Here is a 13,512-nt window from a genome sequence, read left to right as displayed (position 1 = left end):
GAATTTTAATATAATTAATAAATTAATTTTTATATTTTTAAAATTTAACACTTAAATTTTTATAATTTAAAAATTTTTCTATTATTTTTACATTTAAATATATAAAAATATTTTTATTATTCTCTTTAAATAAATAAATTACATTTAAATCATTAAATTTTAGTATAACTAATAAATTGGTATCTATATTTTTAAAATTATACATTTAAATTTTTTATAATCAATCCATTTCATTTATTATAATTTAAATATCTTTTTTTATTTTTTATTTAAAAAAATATTTAAATCTTCATTAATTTTTATCTATAATATCTCATTTAATTAAATTTTAATATTTTTTTTTAATTTTTATTTATTAAAATATTTCAATATTTATAATTTTAAAATTTTCAGTCATTATTAAGTGGTACTACGTGGTCTTTAATTAGATTACAAGCTTTTATAAAAAATATTTTAAAAAGAAATTATACTTTTATAAAAAATTTAACTATCTATTAGTTTTAAATTAATGTTTATAATGAATAGAAAATTTATAATTTTAAATAAAATAAATATAGAAAAATTTAAATATTTAATTTAAAAAATATAAGGACTGATATTGATATTAAAACTTAAAAATATAATTTATACAATATAAAATTGTCATTTATATTAAAATAATTCAAGTGTGTATAAAAATATTTTAGATATTTGAGATTTTTTTTTTAATTTATTAATTAACGGAATTATAAACAGAAAGAAACTCTAATTTGAAAGGAACAACCGGCAATTCGAGTGGAATGATTATATAAGATTTTAAATATTTATTTTTGAAAATATAAAAATTAATATATTAATTAAGTTAAAATTTGGAGATTAAATAATTTATATATCCTAACATTTTAGTAAAACTCAGTATTCAGGATATAATAAAATGATTAAGAGAAGTCTATATCATATTAACATATGGTTTATTAATTTATTATACAATACATAAAAGAATTAAATTTATTATTTTTGTGTTATTTAATATATTTAAAATAAATATAATTAAAAAATTTATATTTTTAATATATATAAAAATTAAAATAAATAAAAATTATGTAATAAAAAATATAATATAAATAATAAAAATTTACTATTCAACATCTATGACAAAAAAATTCATCAAATTAATTAATAAATTTTTTAAAATTTTAAAAATAATTTAATATATTTTTCAAAATTAAACTATCTAATAAATTTTTCGCATATCAAAAAACTAAATAATAAATTTTCTATAAATAAAAATACCAGATCTTCTGTCTCAAACTTAAATCTATCTATCTATTTTGAGATATTTATCACTATAATGAGAAGAAAGACCATCTCCCTGCATAAGTAAAAACAATAAATCACATCTCGAGAAACATTATGAAAATATAAGCAACTAAATGGATGCAGTTCATCAAATACATATGCCGTTGAACTCCAAAAGAACTGAACACCCTCTTATTAATTTGTCTGTTTAACCAGAAATGATAAGATAAATTAGAGCACCAAGAAGAGTACCTCAAATGCGAAATACAGTTCTTCATCGCAGTTATTTACAAATGAAAATCTTTGCCACAGACAGAAATATCAAACAACAGGCAGTATGTTATTTCAGAATCACTATGAGAACTTTCAACTATCAGATGTTTGTGCCAGTGCAAATGACCAATTCTGAGCCCAGAAGCTGAATCAATTCAAAATTATGAGAATGCCTGCAGATTAAAGGTCCAGCATGGATGAACCACCCTTTGAATTTCTAACCACGCAGGAGATTGATAGTGCAAGATTAAAAACTATGATCAATGAAGAGAGTTTTTACTCCACCTGAGCTCAGAAAACCGCATGCCCGCCATGGTAATTCCAGCCGTGAAGTGTTATCCGTGGGGTAACGCCTGGAGGAACCTCGAAAGATATCTTGATGGGCATCGCTTCCCCCGGCACAAGCGAAAAATAGTTATCTGAGTAATGAACAGGAAGAATTCTTGTGTCTTCTCCCACCTTGTGCTCTGTCTCCGACGCATGTACAGAGAAATGAAGGAAAAAAGCAACTCCTTCCTCAGTACCATTAATTTCAGCAACCTTCAGATCATCAGTCTCCCGTGAAAAATGCTTGTACATCCTTTGAAATAAACTAACTTCATCTTTTTCTTTGGTTCTAATGTTTACAGGTTCCACTGAGGCCATGTCAAAATCATCGTCATCCAGTCTGGTAATGAAATTATTCTCATAAGTCAAGCGTTTAGAATCCAGTTTCTTAGACGTGTTCTTCACATGCATTTCCATTTCATACGTGGATCCTTTAATAAAAGCCTTCGATGTTATCTTGAGGGGAACTTTTCTCTTCCTGTATGGCTCCAACAGATTGTAATCTCCACCAGGTAGATGCAACCAGTAGAAGTTCCTGGATATAATGCCGTAATCCGACATATTGTAGAGTTTGAGAAGAAGAAAGTAGACAGGCTTGGGGTTTTTAGACTTCGGATACTTCATCTCACCAATGGACACTACTTTGTTTGGTGGAACAGTAAGTTTTTCAAAAACTTTATAATATGGGCATGTTCCTGATAGATCCCATATTGATGCTTCTATGGCTACATCAGAGAGTTCTTTCGACTGGGTGTTAACGACCTGTTTATGGCAAGGTAAATAGAAAAACAACCCAAAAAAAATTAGAAATAGATTGCATATGAAGTTGAAGAAATGATGTAGTTAGATCTTTAATTTCTTCCATCAAGTAGGGACTCTACTAATGTAGATCACCTCAATAAAATATGTAGCCAGATTCAGCTGGACATGGATTGGCTCTGCAGCACAGCGACAACCATAGAAACCTGCAGTCTGGTCAAGAAGATGATCATAAAACTGGCCTCTCAAACCTGTCCAAGGATTCTGTGTCTTCCAGATTAAGAAACCAGTGTGTTTTTTCCACATACGAGAAGTATAGCCTTCTATTAAAGCTCTGTATTGAATGTAGTTCGCGAGCTGAGCCTGAGATGATTTGTTAACAACAAGTTAATAGAAGCTCAGGAGAACATTAAAGTATCCAGTAAATATAAGATTTCACTATACCTTCAAACAAAAATCATTAAGATCTGTTGGTGTCCCATATAACAAGATCTGATTATGAACACTCCCTGGTTTAGAGTAAGGAATGTATTTATGGTATTCCCATATAGGGTTTGCAACTTCTTTTACATAGCCACTGGGAAGCTTCTTAAACAATGGAATTTGCCACCCTTCTGCAGGCATTGTTGCTTTGATTGTAGCAGCAACTGGCATTCCCACAGAGCCAACCTCAGGATTGAATCCATATTTGTAAAAGTCATCCCTAAAGAAGCTTTCAGGATATTGGATTTCATAAGGGCCATCAGTGAAGTCCCCTTTTCCATTTGCAAAGCCATCCCACATGGATCCTTGAACATAAATACGTGTGCCATCAAGATATTGGCTAGGATCAACTGATTGAGAAGACAAGCCTTGAATAGACTTCCCAGCTTCTTCAGAGGTCACAAAGTAGGGATGGAGTTTTAGATCATTTTTTAGAGCATTATTGAGGTCAGGTGGTGGAACTTGTTCATTTCCTCCTACCCAAAGAGCCAGACTAGGATGGTTTCTGAGAAGCTTGATAGTGTCTCTCGCACATAGCAGAAAAAGGTCATGGTCAAGTGGACCATCTGGATTTGATACTGGTACACCTCTTCCATCAACATCTCCAGTAATCCAAAACTCTTGCCACACCTACAAAACTTGGATCAGGCATAATCTTACAGCCTCTTAAAAAGTGAAACTACAAAAAGAGAGGTTGATACATGGTGACACATTGAAATCCTAGGTCAGATCAGCGAAGTTATCCAAAATGATAACTCCAGCATTTGACAAAACTGCAAGCAAATTTCACTCTTTTTTTTTTTTGTTGGGGGAGGGGGGGAATGAGAGAGTGAGAGAGAGCAGTATACCAGCAAACCATAAATGTCACAGTAATGATAGAATTCTGGCCTCTCAGCTAATCCACCACCCCAACAACGGATCATGTTAAAATTCATATCTGCATGGAACTTGATATCTGTTTTGTAACGTTTTCTGGAAAGCCGTAGTAACCCGTCTGACAATATCCAATTACCACCACGAATAAAAATAGGCTGCCCATTTACCTTGAACAACCTATGAGATATGCATGGGTTACAAAATTAGTTGCAAAAACTGCACTTAGAAACTTGAACATATAACACTAATCAGTTGCCAAGTGTAATACAGCAATACCTCCCGCCAGTTCCGCTATCAATATAGCTCTCAATTTTACGGAATCCAAACAGATGGCTCCATGAGTCAGATTCTCCGTATCCCTCCACATCAACAGTAATAATAACATTATACAACGATTGCTTTCCCATACCATTTGGCCACCATAAATTGGGCTTGTAGAAAAAAAGCTGCCAATCCAGTTCAGACAGTTAGCCTTGATAAGGACTTGGTAGCCCAAATTAGATCAATGAAACTAGCTGGAGGTTGAGATCAGGAACAGCCCAAAAACTCAGTAAACATATTACTATAAGTATCCAATTCTCTGTAGAGGAAGTTTAGTGGATGAATTTAAAACGGCAATTTTTAGGCTAAAATAAATGCAAAATAACATTCCATTCTGATGACTGTGCTTTAAGTTGCTTATAAACTAGCTAAGCTGAATAAGAAAGTTGATTAACCTTAGTCCCTCTGAATGGAGAATGAATAAACTGTAGTTGCAGGTATTCCCACAACCTTTCAACAACTGTCGATATTAGCCATGTACAAGCAGAATTTACTTTATCATAAAACTTGGAACCTAATATCATAGATTCCAATCATAAATCAATTATACCAATAAATGGGGCAATGCCAACCATAAACTAATGATACTACTAAATGGGGCAATTAAGAAAACTAAGTTTAAAAGAAAAGATGTTTAAATAACCATACATCCTATCTAGGAAAAACTTGACATAGGAACCGTATCAAATCCTCGCATGTCATATAACCAATGTTGAACCAGTTAAAAACCTCTTAAAAAACCTGTTCTTGCAGCATAGATTAATCACAGGAGAACATTTTATTAAAAATACATAAATCAACAAAAAGAGCCGGTATGAAAGATTTTTTTTTAAGGTTAAAAGAACTAAAGACCACAAGGAAGTTGATTAAATCAGAAGAACCTCACAAGAGTATCAGGAGGATTGTGCTGCCAGCACTGGTACACAGAACATCATAAATTGGTCATATTCACGTCAATAATATGTCATCAACTTTCATTCGCCTCAAGATACCCATAAGATTTTAAATAAAGTTCTTAAAAAAGTTCATATGAAAATGAAAATAGAAAAGAGAAATGCACACCAATTTTGTCCATACTATATAATGCACAGAAACATAGCTTAATGATATTATTTTAAGATAAAGGACTATTGAGAAGCAATAAACAAGGCAACCAATATCATTTTAGCTTTGAATATCAATGATTCACGCAGTGCCTAACCTCAGGAAAAGTGTATTGAACACTTTTTCCAGCTGGGATTGACACATGCCGTGTCTGAAGATGCTCAACTAAGCAAATGCTTCCTTCAAGCTCCAATGATACTTGGATGGTCAAATTACATTCAGCAACCCAGGCACTTTTATTTTCCAACTCAGTTGTAGCATGCAAATATACCCTCTTGTAACCATCAAAAAATGTTGAAACTAAATGGGGATCTATAATTTTCACTGGCTGCACAAATACAATATCCCAATATTAAAAAAATTCTAACTATTACAAAGTCATATAAGAAAAAAAAGAGGGAAAGGGATGGGGAGACAACCACCATCAAGGGCCAAAGTCTCACATTTGATAGAATTATGTGTGCAAAACTCTCAATTGGATGAAATTTCATTTAGGTCTAAAGATACAATAGGATTGAGCATGTGTGTGATGAGCAAACCAAAAAAAAAAAAAAATCTTCAGGTACTTCAACAACTCTAGAAACTATTGCAAGCAACAAACCTAGAAACTATTGCAAAGAAAGATTACTTTCTGAGGAAAACTGACCTTGAAAAAATTTGTTAGCCAATAATGTGGTCATGAAATACTATAAAGATATAAAGCAGCATATTAAAGATCAAGAAAGTACTTTCAGCATGTATCATTGAACTCACCCCAGTAATATAGATTGATACCTCATCCCATATGCCAGTGTTCCTATCCCTGAAATAGTAAATGACAGCACATTACACCTCCAATGCATGTTATAGTTAAGATGGAATCCACACTTTAAGGTGGAATCATATTTAAAAAAGAGAAGTTAGAAACAAAGAGCAGCAGAAATTTGGAAATTTGGGTTTCTCTCATCTCGTTAACTTCAAAAACAGTGTTATGTTCTACAACCAACTTTAATATAAAAAATGTTGATTGTAACAAACCGCACAGAAGACTGAAACTACGTGGGGAATAAAGAAAACTAAGATTTACACTCTAGTTTCAAAAATAACAGCCACCTTATAGGAACTATCCAATCCCAACCCTCAACGTATTGCGTAGCAACATCTTTACCAATCTGAAAGAAGGGGAAAAGTACAGGATGTTAGGTAGCACTTTCAGCTTGCAGTTAATTATAGACTTACTTTCAGCCAACAATACATTCACCCAAAATCCAGATATCTCTATGCATTTCTGGAAAGATATTAGAAACGAGAAAAGCATAAATCATAAAATGATGTGAATCTAGCAATAATGGTAATATACCTCATGATCACCGCCCTGCCCTCCCTCAGGAGGAATTTCCCCAGGATGATCTGGAGGGTGAACAAGAACAGCCAGCAGATTCTGACCATCAGGATTTAGAATATCAGTAACATCAAGAGAATGCCTTCGAAACATCCCTTTCGGCAACACCTTCTTGTGTCCATTTAAATATACTTCAGCAGAGTAATTGATTGCGCGAAAATTCAGCAGCAGATGCTGATTTCCTGACTGGAAAATGTCTAGTAATTAGGGACAGATATCAAAAGAGACCTATAAGCATAAAAAAGTTTCCTGGGATTTTATAAGATCGAGTTCATTATTTTTTTCATTGTTGATGCAATGTAGCGGCTCAGTGGGATCCATTACTGAAAACAATTATTAATATGAAATTTTGGGGCAAATAAGTGAAGTTAAATCAGTCTCTTTCGCATACCAGCTTACGCTCAAAAGTGGTGAAGAACCAAAATGTATAATACTCCCTCCCAGAATCAGCTATATCTATGATTGTTTCGTTTTCCAAACCGTAGAAAGGATCAGGCACCACTTTGTTCTTTACAAGGGTACCCAAAACACTGCAAAAGAAATCACAACCAACCTGTCACTAGACTGCAGCTCATCAAACACAATTCCAACCATGCACTTAATTTAATTCAAAAATCAACAATTATAATACAGCTCATAGCCGTTCAATCAATCGATCAGCTTTTCCTATTTCTATAACTCAATATCGCATTGAGATACAGTAAATCAGTGAACAAATTAGGAATTTTAAAATCAAATCATTCAAAAATCATACTAATTTCCAAAAGAAATGCAGGTAGCATAACAAGCGAGAGCGGAAAAAAGCAGTAGATTACGTTCCGGGGACAGCAGCTTCCATCCAAGGCGAGGTGGGCCCAGAAGGAGGATGAGTGGTGGTTAGTTGAGTTCCAGTGAGTTGCACCTCCGTTGATCTGGCCGCAAGCCATCCAGAGTCAAGCACTATCTTGCCAATCTCCGCCATTAGTGAAAATTCCAAGCTATAAAGCGAGCAGAAAAGAAGAGTTTCGTATGAATCTGAAATCTACGTGAGGCTGAGGGAGCAAAATGGAAGCAAGAAGAAAGAGAGAAGTCGGCGACGTCTGCGACTTCGGTGAGTCCTTCCTGCTACTGGTGCGACTGTTGTGAAGACGCCAGCGAGAACATGGAGTCAGGCCATTTAAGAAGGACACGTGGGTTGTGTCCGTTTGCTTTTTATCGGCGGAAATATCCAATGAGTTTACCATTTTTAACGCTCGTTTATCTGCTATCGCTTCACAATGCGGTGTCGTTTCCCTTTTTCCACCGCCGGCTCCTCCCGCTAGAGGATGGTGATTAGACTTTGGTTAATTCAAATTGATTACTTTTGAAAAGTACTTTTGAAAAGTGAACTTTCCACTAGTTAGGCGAGAAAAAATAGCTTATTTTTACTTCTATTAAAAGAAGAAGTATTCTCAATTTTTTATGAAATTAAGTGAAAATGATAATTAAATAAGCACAATCTTAATATTTTCTGAAAACTTAAAGTTTTTTAATTGAGTTCCTCCAACTAAACAAAATTAAAGTTGTTCCAGCATTCTATCATAGGTGATTTTTAAATTTTATTTAATTCAATATAATTTATTTTATTGTAAATATATTTTTTAGAAAATATAATTTTAAGAAATTTATCTTTAGATAAAAAATATTTAATTTACAAAATAACTTCTCAATAAGTAAATTTATTTTTAAATTTTAAAAGACAATGTTTTTAATGTAATTTAAAGTGTAATGAATTAAATGATAAATTTATAAATGATTGTAGAAGATAAGAAAACATAACATCCATGTGGCAAAGAATGTACGGAAATAGTGAATTTAGCCCAAATTTTGATAGCATCGACAAAGATAGAGATGATATCAGTCAGCTTCCTTTCACACCTGCTGGACAACATCTCACGAGCAATCTCCACTATAGGTTCATTAGTCTAGAGATAGAGGGACTCATAGTCTAGGGGTGAGCATTCGGTTCGGTTCGTTTCGTTTTAAAACCGAACCGAATCGAATAAACCGAAAATTGAAATTTTAGTGTTTATGAAAATCGAACCGAATTGATTTTGGTCAGAAACTGAACCGAACCGAACCGGTTTGATTCGGTTCGGTTCGGTTTAATCGGTTTCGATTTTTAATATTTTTTTATTTTTTACACTTTATTTTTAATATTTTAAAATTTAATTAAAATATTTTAATTTTAATATGATTTAATTTCTCTATATTATTCAAAAAACATATTAGTATCACTAATCGGTTCGATTCGGTTTTTTCGATTTTTTTCTGATCAAAACCGAATCGAACCGAAATAACTAAAATTTTTAAAATTAAAAACTGAACCGAACCGAATCGAAATATATAAAAAACCAAACCAAAATTTTAAATCGATTCGATTCGATCAATTTTTTCGATTTGAACCGAATATTGCTCGCCCCTACTCATACCACTAATCTGAAACCAATAGAAAAAGAGAACAAACAAATACAAGAATTGGAAACCCAATGCAAAAGCAGTAAGAAAAACTCTCCCATCAAACAAATAACCCAAAAGAAATATTTATATCCTATAAGAGTAAAATCCATAGTCGGCAAGAGAATGAGACCCTCTCCATCTTGGTGGGATAGGGAAGGGCCAACATAGCGGCAGATCGAAAGCTCAACCTAAAGAAAAATTATCTCTACAAATGAGAAAGAGCCAATTCTTATTTAAATTAAATTTAAATGAACTCATTGAATTAAATATATTAAATTTTATATGAGCCACATTAGCATTTTATACGATAGACACATATAGACTCAATTTAAATAAAATTTTTTTTCAAAAAATATCTTCTTCCACCCGATATTCAAGCAAGTATTATTAATAGTATTTCTTTCATGTATTTTCTTTTACATGCAATGGGAATCAAAATATTTGCTTCTCCTATTTTCTAATATTTCCAAGCCATTGGTGAGGTGAGTATATTGATCGATTGTTGTATATTCAGTGTTTTTATTTGTTTTATTTCAAATTAAATTAAATTGAAAAATTAAAAAGAAATAATTATTTTTTTAATTATCTTATAATTTTAAGAGAATCAAGCTAATCTAGATAAATTTAGTTGATTTGATTTAATTAATTTGGGTCATATTATGCTAGTCTATAAGTCATTTGTTGTGCAATATTAATCCAATTTAAAAAATATAAATTTAAATAAAATAAAAAATCATAACATCCACATGGGAATTAAAATAAAAATATGCACTTTGAAGTAAAGAGGATGGGCTTGGGCTACGTGGGTTGATGGGTTAAGATTTACAGAAAATTATACTTTAAAAATTAAATTGAACTAAATTTTTAAATTTTTTAAAAATAAGAAATTTAATCAAATCGTTTATGTTAAATAATCGAATGGGAAACTGAAATAAATAATTTTTTTAATAAAAAGTTTTATAGAAAATCCTACTTTAAAAATTAAATTGAACTAAATTTTTAAATTTTTTAAAAATAAAAAATTTAATCAAATTGTTTGTGTCAAATAATCGAATGAAAAACTGAAATAAATAATTTTTTTAATAAAAAGTAATTTATATTATATTAAATAAAAAATAAGTATATTATTAAGAAATGTCAGGGGTATATCACTTGTTTATTGTGCATTATACCTTTTTTAATCGCATATCACATTATTTGAATTTTACCATATGTCCCATATTAACATTAAATAAAGAGAGATAACATTCATATGACATGTAACACCCCCTACCCGATTATTTAATTAACCGATCCGGAAACATTATATTTTGTAACAATTCTCTTATTTTTCCTTTATTTTATCTCATGTAAATTATAGTTTTCTTTTTTTATTATTATTATTATTATTTTAACCGAAAATCCAGCAGAGTTTCCCCTAAAATATGGATTTAATTCCACCTGTGAATAGTAATAACACACTTCTATAAACTTCAACATTAACTCCCAAACTTCTTTTAATATCAACACAATTTCAATCCAGATCAAACACTTCATAAATCATCTCATTAATCTCAACCCAAAAACGTATACTAATAACCAATATTTACATCAACATTAAAATATTTAAATACATCTAATTCAAACCATATATACCTTTATCTCTAAATCTTTATGTACATGACATATTTCTGAACTCAAATTCAATTCAGATTTACAAAATATACCCCAAGATAGCTAATGATGTAACTCTGACGGGTTGATGCAGATCTTGCTCTACTGCTCCTTGGATCTACAACCTGCGCGAGAAAACATAAATTCCTACGCGCTAAGCAAAATGCTTAGTGGTGCTCAACTTTTCTTTATAAATAAAACATTTAAATCAAAATTCATGTAATAACAATAATTCAAACAAATAACAAATAACTTTATAACAAATAATTTGAAATAATCTAAATCATATTATTAATTCACATATATATACATATTTTAATTTCATAATCCTTTTCTTTTTCTTCATCATGTAAAAAGTTTTAATTTCTCTTAATACTTTTATTTATTTATTATTTTTCTGTTGGCCCCTATAAATTTAAATGGGACTGTTAAGTTAGATGATGAAACTGTAACTGTAGGGTACACAGTACCAAATAACTGTAGGGCTCAAAAGCCGATTCTATAACTATAGGATACCTCATTGTATCCTAAAAATCAGTGTAACTGTAGTGCAGTACTGCAAGATCTGTATATGGCATGAATTGTGCATACTCATCTGCAGATATCAAAATTCTCTGATCGGAAGATCCATTCAATTTGTGTTCCGTGATTTTAGTCATCATAGGAATCACATCAGTTACGGTGGTGGTTTTAATTTCAGCCATAAGGACAACCAACCCAAAACGATAGCAACAAAAGAAACACAGAATCAGAAAACAGTACCCGGCGTGAACAGTACCGATGAACAGTACCACGTGAACAATACCCGATGAACAGTGCCGATGAACAGTACCAAATAAAACACCTCCACCCAACACCCGAACGGCAAACAAACCTCAAATTTGACAAGGGGTCGGTGTGGCGACTCCAGCGATAGTGAGATCCAAATGTTACCCTTTATGGATAACCCAAATGAACGGAACCCTAAGTCTCCAAAAAAATTTTAAAACTTTACGAGAGAGAAAAGAGAAAAAAAATCTCTACGAGAAAGACTCTGATACCATATAGAAAGATAATATTTGTTGTATATCACAATAGAGATTACAACCTATTTATACATGAGAGACGGTAACTAAACAGGAAGGAAAATCAAGCTTATGATTATACAATCCCTAAAATTAAGCAAGGTTCTCAAACTTTTATTATACTAATATAATTAAATTATTATTTACTTGGTCTTTCAAGTAGGGTAGTAAAATTTCAAATAGAATATAAATAACAATTTCTTGCATTTATTGAAATAGAGTTGAGCACAAACCTTTCCAAGATCTTTCACAAACTTAAACTTCCCTAATTTTCCTTTTCTTTTCCTTTCCCTTCCGCTTCTTCATGAAAAAAAATAAACCAATAAATCAAATTAATACAATATTTCTCATAAATATTCACATAAAATGATAAGAAATATCCCTAAAACAAAAACCCCTAACATATCTTTAAATTCCAAACCCTTGGTTTTTATTCACTCCCCCTCACCCTTGAAATTTCTCTTTAATTTCCCTTCTTTTCTTCAAATTCTTCTTTGGAAAGGTGTTGGGAGAAGATGAGGAATTGATTGGAGGTGGAGATTTGAAGAAATTTGATGTAGGAAAAACAAATGGAGAAAAGAGGGTTTCACGGCAGAGGAAGCAGAAGGAAATGGAGGAAACAAAATGAGTTTCTCTCTTCTCTTCTAGTCTTTTCTTCTTTCTTCTTTTCTTTTCTTTTTTTTTTTTGGTACAAAATTTATTTGGTTTGTGGCTACAAATGAGCCACTTATCTTTTACATTAAAATTTAATTTATTATCTTCTTTTTTTTTCTTTTCTTTTCTTTTTAATTCTTTTTCTTTCTTTTTTTTCTTATTATTTATTTATTTTATTTTTTTAAGGATGTTACAATTCTACCCCTCTTATAAAAATTTCGTCCTCGAAATTTTGCCTGTATTAAAGAGATGAGGATATTGTGCTTTCATGATATCTTCGCTCTCCCAAGTTACTTCTTCTACTTTGTGATTCCTCCACAGGACTTTAACAAGAGGAATTCTTTTGTTTTTCAACTCTTTTATTTCTCTTGCTAGAATTTTCACAGGTTCTTCTTTATATGACAAGTTTGATTGTACATCCACAGATTCTGCTGGGAGGATATGAGAGGGATCTGACCTGTATCTTCTAAGCATAGAAACATGAAAGTTTTTTTTTTTAATTCCTCTTTTTATCTTATATTATTCTTATTATTCTTCAACATCATATTTACACTATGCCTCATTTTTCTTATTCTTTTAATTTCTTTTTTTCTTTTCATCTAATCTAATATCTCTTCTTCTTTTTTTTTTCTTTAGTCTACTAAATTTTTTTATTGTCACTATATCTAACCAAATTATTTTTCTCTCAAAGAAAATAGAGTCATTTCATTATATCCATAATTTAAATTTTGGTTAAATTACATATAAGTTTTAAAATTTTCTATCTATTAAATCTATTATTTCTCAAACTTTGATTATACTAAAATAATTAAATTATTATTTACTTGGTCTTTCTATTAGGGTAGTAAAATTTCAAATAGA

General features: G+C 31.1%; 1 protein-coding gene across 1 annotated transcript; it reads right to left on the bottom strand.

Annotated features, from left to right (window-relative positions):
* Window positions 1-1,442: 1,442 nt before the first annotated feature.
* On the bottom strand, window positions 1,443-8,008 carry LOC110620745 (mannosylglycoprotein endo-beta-mannosidase). Its single transcript, XM_021764589.2, has 11 exons — window positions 7,618-8,008; window positions 7,194-7,332; window positions 6,761-6,988; window positions 6,514-6,572; window positions 6,175-6,223; window positions 5,519-5,749; window positions 4,273-4,442; window positions 3,969-4,173; window positions 3,082-3,750; window positions 2,773-3,000; window positions 1,443-2,640 (listed from the first exon to the last, which is right to left on the bottom strand). Exons 1-11 carry the CDS (start codon window positions 7,761-7,763, stop codon window positions 1,843-1,845), a joined length of 2,922 nt encoding a protein of 973 aa, XP_021620281.1. The 5' UTR covers window positions 7,764-8,008; the 3' UTR covers window positions 1,443-1,842.
* Between the last annotated feature and the right edge of the window lie 5,504 nt (window positions 8,009-13,512).

Source organism: Manihot esculenta, chromosome 8 (genome assembly GCF_001659605.2).
Source record: "Manihot esculenta cultivar AM560-2 chromosome 8, M.esculenta_v8, whole genome shotgun sequence".
In the NCBI taxonomy this organism is placed as follows: Eukaryota; Viridiplantae; Streptophyta; class Magnoliopsida; order Malpighiales; family Euphorbiaceae; genus Manihot; species Manihot esculenta.
The sequence above is the reverse complement of the archived record's forward strand: the minus strand, read 5'-3'. Positions and strand labels throughout refer to the sequence as shown.

Excerpts from the sequence above, each read along its gene's own strand:
- LOC110620745 (XM_021764589.2), bottom strand. The coding sequence starts at position 7,763 with ATGGCGGAGATTGGCAAGATAGTGCTTGACTCTGGATGGCTTGCGGCC. Across the intron at positions 7,333-7,617 it reads GAAGCTGCTGTCCCCGGAAC|TGTTTTGGGTACCCTTGTAA; the intron begins GTAATCTACTGC and ends TTTCTTTTGCAG. Across the intron at positions 3,751-3,968 it reads GTGACATTTATGGTTTGCTG|GTGTGGCAAGAGTTTTGGAT; the intron begins GTATACTGCTCT and ends CAAGTTTTGTAG.